The 5,000-nt window shown below is 39.1% G+C and overlaps 1 protein-coding gene across 1 annotated transcript in view; it reads left to right on the top strand.

The window, feature by feature from the left end:
• Nucleotides 1-5,000, top strand: part of FOXP2 (forkhead box P2) — a 301,261-nt gene that overhangs the window by 253,615 nt on the left and 42,646 nt on the right. Inside the window, exons 9-10 of the mRNA XM_045288939.1 lie at nt 697-784; nt 2,437-2,520. Coding sequence (XP_045144874.1) covers nt 697-784; nt 2,437-2,520 — 172 coding nt within the window. The remainder of the gene's footprint in view (nt 1-696; nt 785-2,436; nt 2,521-5,000) is intronic.

Below are 5,000 nucleotides of genomic sequence, written 5' to 3'. Positions count from 1 at the left end.
GGCATCTCTGTATAATCATAGTAGACAAAAAATAATTAGAATTTTGATCTGTTATCATGTTGTATAACCTTTTTTCACAAACTAGAACATTTGAATACAAAAGATCTTTAGGTTTTGATTTCCAAAATCTTCGGTGCAATTTACTTGTTAGGAACCTCAAGTGGTCATTCTTCAGGGGTGTTGGTGCCTCTATCGGATGATAGCTGGCCATCTCTACATAATTTACACCCCATGCTGTTGAAATTAGATATCCCTCACTAAATAACATCACAGGGACCACAGACTGTTTTAACAGAAATGGAATCAAGAATTGCCTTTCTTCTTTTCAGATTTACTTTTGGTTTACATGTTTATATGGTGTCCTTTTAAAAAAATGACATGCATGTATGAAATAGATCTAGTGATTTCACTATGACTCTGTAAATGGTTGGGGAAAATATGTTGGGGTATAACCGATATGCTTAGAGACAATGACACATTTTGTCACTGGAAGCTTCTGATTATATTACATAAATGATCTTCAATACATGTGTCAGCATATCTAATGTTACTCACCTGGTGTCAGGCATCCCTGCTTCTCTTCTTTCTCTGTTTCGAAGAAGTCCGTATGACTTGAGTGTTGTGCTGCTTAAGTGGGCCTCGTGCCATTGAGAAGCGTTGCTTAGCATTCTCCTGTGTGCTTGGGTTTCGTTTCAGGCACCTTAACAATGAGCATGCGTTGGACGACAGAAGCACTGCCCAGTGTCGAGTGCAAATGCAGGTGGTTCAGCAGTTAGAAATACAGGTTTGTCAAATACTCCCTGAATGGACTCCGAGGTTTCTGGTGGGTTCAATTTAGTACTAGGCAGACTCTGGGCCTTTTAACCTGCTTCATTGTCTCAGTAACAAAATGACTCATGGAAATTTTAGATTGCTTTTAGCCAGGGTGATAATTGACAACTCTGAATTGGGCTACTATAGGTGAATACACGTATCATTTAGATTTATGGGACCTTTATTCGACATCTTATAGATTTAGTTTTCCAAGCAGCCCAGTCCAAGTTTTCCCAACATAGGATAGACCAATTAGATATGATTGGATGAAAGAGACAGTTTTTACATGAACTGATCTTGATTTTTCCCATGAGGCTTGGTAGTATAGGAAAAGGCCAATCTGTATAATGCATTACTTGCTTGTAACATAACACCCTGGGGAAAAATAAGAACAAAACAAAACTTTTCCCTTTCTGCTTCCAGTGTATATATGTTTAATTAAAATGGAACTTGCAAGGATTCCTAATGCTTGTCTTTTAATTGGATTAATGCCAAGTTGTAGGGTCACAGATAGTAATGAAAGTGAGATATCAAACGCTGCCGATTAGATTTTTTTCCAGGAACAGTTCTGTAAACATCTCCAAAGGAATTTGGCCCCAAACAACGGGAATTCATAAAATGAATGCAAAAGCATTTATAGCATTCAAAGTATCACTCTTTTCATATGATTTGTACTACCTTTTTAAAGCTTCTGTTTTTCTCAAAGTAAGATGTTGATGGTAAGCATTCAGTGGCATTTTCTTCACAGTTTGCCACATTTTAAATTTGTCATGCCAGGCCTTATGTTTCCCCTGGAAGCAACTAGAAATGTTTTCACCTGTAACATAATCAAAGCACAGCTAGAAAGCATCATCCCTTTGCTAGTGGAAAACGCTCTTCGTCGACAATCTGTTTACCATTTATCAAAGGTAGGCTAATGCGGGAGGGAGGGAGGGCGGGCGTTCAGCTGATGATGCAGTCTGCAGTGTGACCAATTAGGCCTCTTTTTTTCTTCTTCTTCTCCTTTTTTTGTCTGCCGTGTCTGCCTGATGGAAAAGTAAGGTCCGTCAGTCGTAATGAGACCCAGTGCAAGTGTGGATGTGGAGCCCGTGGCAGAGTTCACCGTTTCACACTGCCTGGTCTCTGTCACTCTACTGAATTAGATTGATGATGGCAGATTGCAGGGGGCACTAACTGGACCTCGGTGGGGAAGCATGAAGTGTGTAGACAATCCTGGCAGGCACTTCGCTTTGAGAACCCTTCACCCCTTCACAGCTGTTGGCACCGGTCCACTGCTAACAGTGTCCACAGGACTTTAAAGAGACACCGTGGGCCTTCTAATTTATGGTCTCAGTAACTTGTTCCTGTCTGGGCAATGGTGACCTCAATTCTCTTATTGACAAAAAGATGAAGTGTTATTTGTTTTCTCTGACCCTTTAACATAAGGAACACCATAAAAGTTTCCAGCCGCACCCCCGTCCATCACGAAAGTTGCTTTTCTCCCAGGGAAGTTCCCACTGGCCTGGACTTCGATATGCAGGCCTCATTACTCTGAGATAAGCTCGGTGATAAGATGTATCACTGCAGTAAAATAGCTATATCAGTCATTTCGAAAACGCTTCTGAGCTCACTCTTTCTTAACAGCTTTCTAAAGAACGCGAGCGTCTTCAAGCAATGATGACCCACTTGCACATGCGACCCTCAGAGCCCAAACCATCTCCCAAACCTGTAAGTGCATATTGCTTTTATAAACAGTAAATAGGTCTGCCGATGTAACAGACTAAGAGAAGGAACAATTTAGTGACAGTTAGAAAACAATGAGTGTGATGAAAAATATGGCAATAAAATGAAAGTAAAATGTAATCGCTCCTCAAATTGTATGTTTCTTTTAAAGTAATGCTATCTTTTACAAAATCTATCCAATCTACACCACGGGTGACACTAAACAAAGTACACCTATCAGTGCAGAAATCACCGCCTTGGGGCTGAAGCCAGAGAGAATATCTTTCGGTGATAGGTTTACAGATATTAAAAGGAAGCCCACTCTGTGCAACCAGAAAGGCAGACACAGTAGAAATCACAAATAGAAAGGTGCGTGGTATGCCAAGGAGGACTGAAATCAATCATATGATACATAGAAATCGCTGTTTGGGGTATATTTTGTCAAAAATGTTGCAATATTTTATAACCAATTTTGTCATATTCCTTTGGTTGTCTGCCGTTAAGATGTTTTTCATATGCTGATATGTGGTATAGTATATATTACTCATAAAATGTCAATGTAGAGAGCTGATCACAGAGGGGAATGGGTGATTATGGAAAATAAAAATGGTAGTTTCCCTCAAAAGCATATGAGATTTAAGCTCAAGCTGAAAATGGTCTCAGATACACAGATTATAACAAATGAATGTACCTCTGATCTCACTCAGTTAATGTTTGCACAGAAACTTTTAGAAATCAACGGGTAGGTCTAGTTTAATAAAAGTGTGTGGGACACTTTTTAATAAGACCTCTGAGTCGCCTGGTGTTGAGTAATTGCAGGCTGTGCCTCTTGCTCTGATTTTTGTTTGTTTTTTTTATTTTTAGGTAGAAAACAAATTATCATTTTCAAGCATGGGAAGATATTCATATCTGATTTTTGTCCTAGTGTTTCTGACATCACTGATCAATTAGTATATTTTCAAAGTGATCCTTTTCAGCTCTAGGACTCTATTTAACTGTGCAACATTTCTGCTAAGACAGTAAGGCTTTTCCTTTGTATTACATTTAAATGCAGGGTGCGCTAAACAGATTTTTAATAGGGAGAAAGGAGACGTGTACTGAATCTGACGTGCAACATTTTTTAACTCTCACATGTTGAATTTTTTTTTCTTCAATTCTGAGATCATTTCGATCCCATGTTTATGACTATCTTTTCAATAAGATATTTTTCTCTCACTGCTTCTATAGTATAATGTAGATAATCACAAGAGAGAATAATTGTCTCATAAATCCATCAGGAATCTGCCGCTTGTTCTTTTCCAATTAATTATTCAATCAGTAAATTTTTTAAAACTCCAGCAGCATGGTTACATCTACACTAATAAAGAATTTTCAGCCTATAATCCAAAACAGAACCTGAATGAATAATGTAATTGAAGTATTACATTACATAAACCACACATGAAAGAATTGCTAATTGCGTTTGATGGTGGGCAATTAATACAGAATCTTAGATGAGCGATTTAAAATGAAACCACAGTTTAAAGTTCCCTTTGGATCTAACGATAGCTGAAGTGGGGGAGCTGCACTCCTGGCCTCCCGTTGGTATGAGAGAAGGGTGGCCAATGCCCACACCCTCCCCAAAAAAGACCCTAAAATTTATACACTGTACAAAGAAGCTTCAAAATTGATATGATAGTAGAGATTTATGGTCTCATGTGCCGTGGCTCAGTTGAGACGGCCCACACATTTGATAAATATTAATAGCATGAATTTATTACCAAGGAGAAATGAGCTCTGTTGGTTCATCACTGCACCCTTAACAGCTATCAGTACATGAACACAAGGTGCAACCGCACTGTCTATTATATGACCCCATTTACTCTCTGAATGGTACTTCATTAAATGGTACCTTTTGGCCATGCTATGGATGGATGAAAATCAAAGTTATCAAGGCTGCGAGTCCTGAATAATGAGTTTCACCCAACCTTGACTATATTCAGATGAGCTGAGGTGGCTAAGTGCTCATCCTGGCTTTTACACGCTTCCCTTTAGTTCATAATAAATTCTATTTTATCAGTTTGCACGCCTACAAACATGGTATGCTTATTATTGCAGGACGGCGGACTAAGTTACCGTAACATTGTAAACATGAGTAGTTTGCCTAGTTCAAAAAAAAAAAAAAAGATGTCTTTCTCCTGTTATGCTAACTTTGAATGCTGTTTGCCAGGAGCATGGAGTCCTGAGAAAGATGCATCCAGATGGGCATGTTGTTGACCCCCCACCCCCCCACGTTGTTGCCTAATTCCGAATGTGCCATTTTATTCTGCTTTTGAAGAGGGAGCAACCAGTCAGCTGAGAGTGGCTCATGTTTTGGATTTATTGGGCTTTGTTTTGAAGTTTAGGAAGTGTTGTTGTGCCTTCCTTTCATCATTTGAGCATTCAGATATGTAATGCTGATGCTATGGTCTAAATATATCGCCATTCATGACACACTCTGGTGTGGG

The sequence above is a fragment of the Echinops telfairi genome, unplaced genomic scaffold (assembly GCF_000313985.2).
Source record: "Echinops telfairi isolate 266 unplaced genomic scaffold, ASM31398v2 ScPeMD7_23;HRSCAF=83, whole genome shotgun sequence".
Lineage (NCBI taxonomy): Eukaryota > Metazoa > Chordata > Mammalia > Afrosoricida > Tenrecidae > Echinops > Echinops telfairi.
The sequence above is the reverse complement of the archived record's forward strand: the minus strand, read 5'-3'. Positions and strand labels throughout refer to the sequence as shown.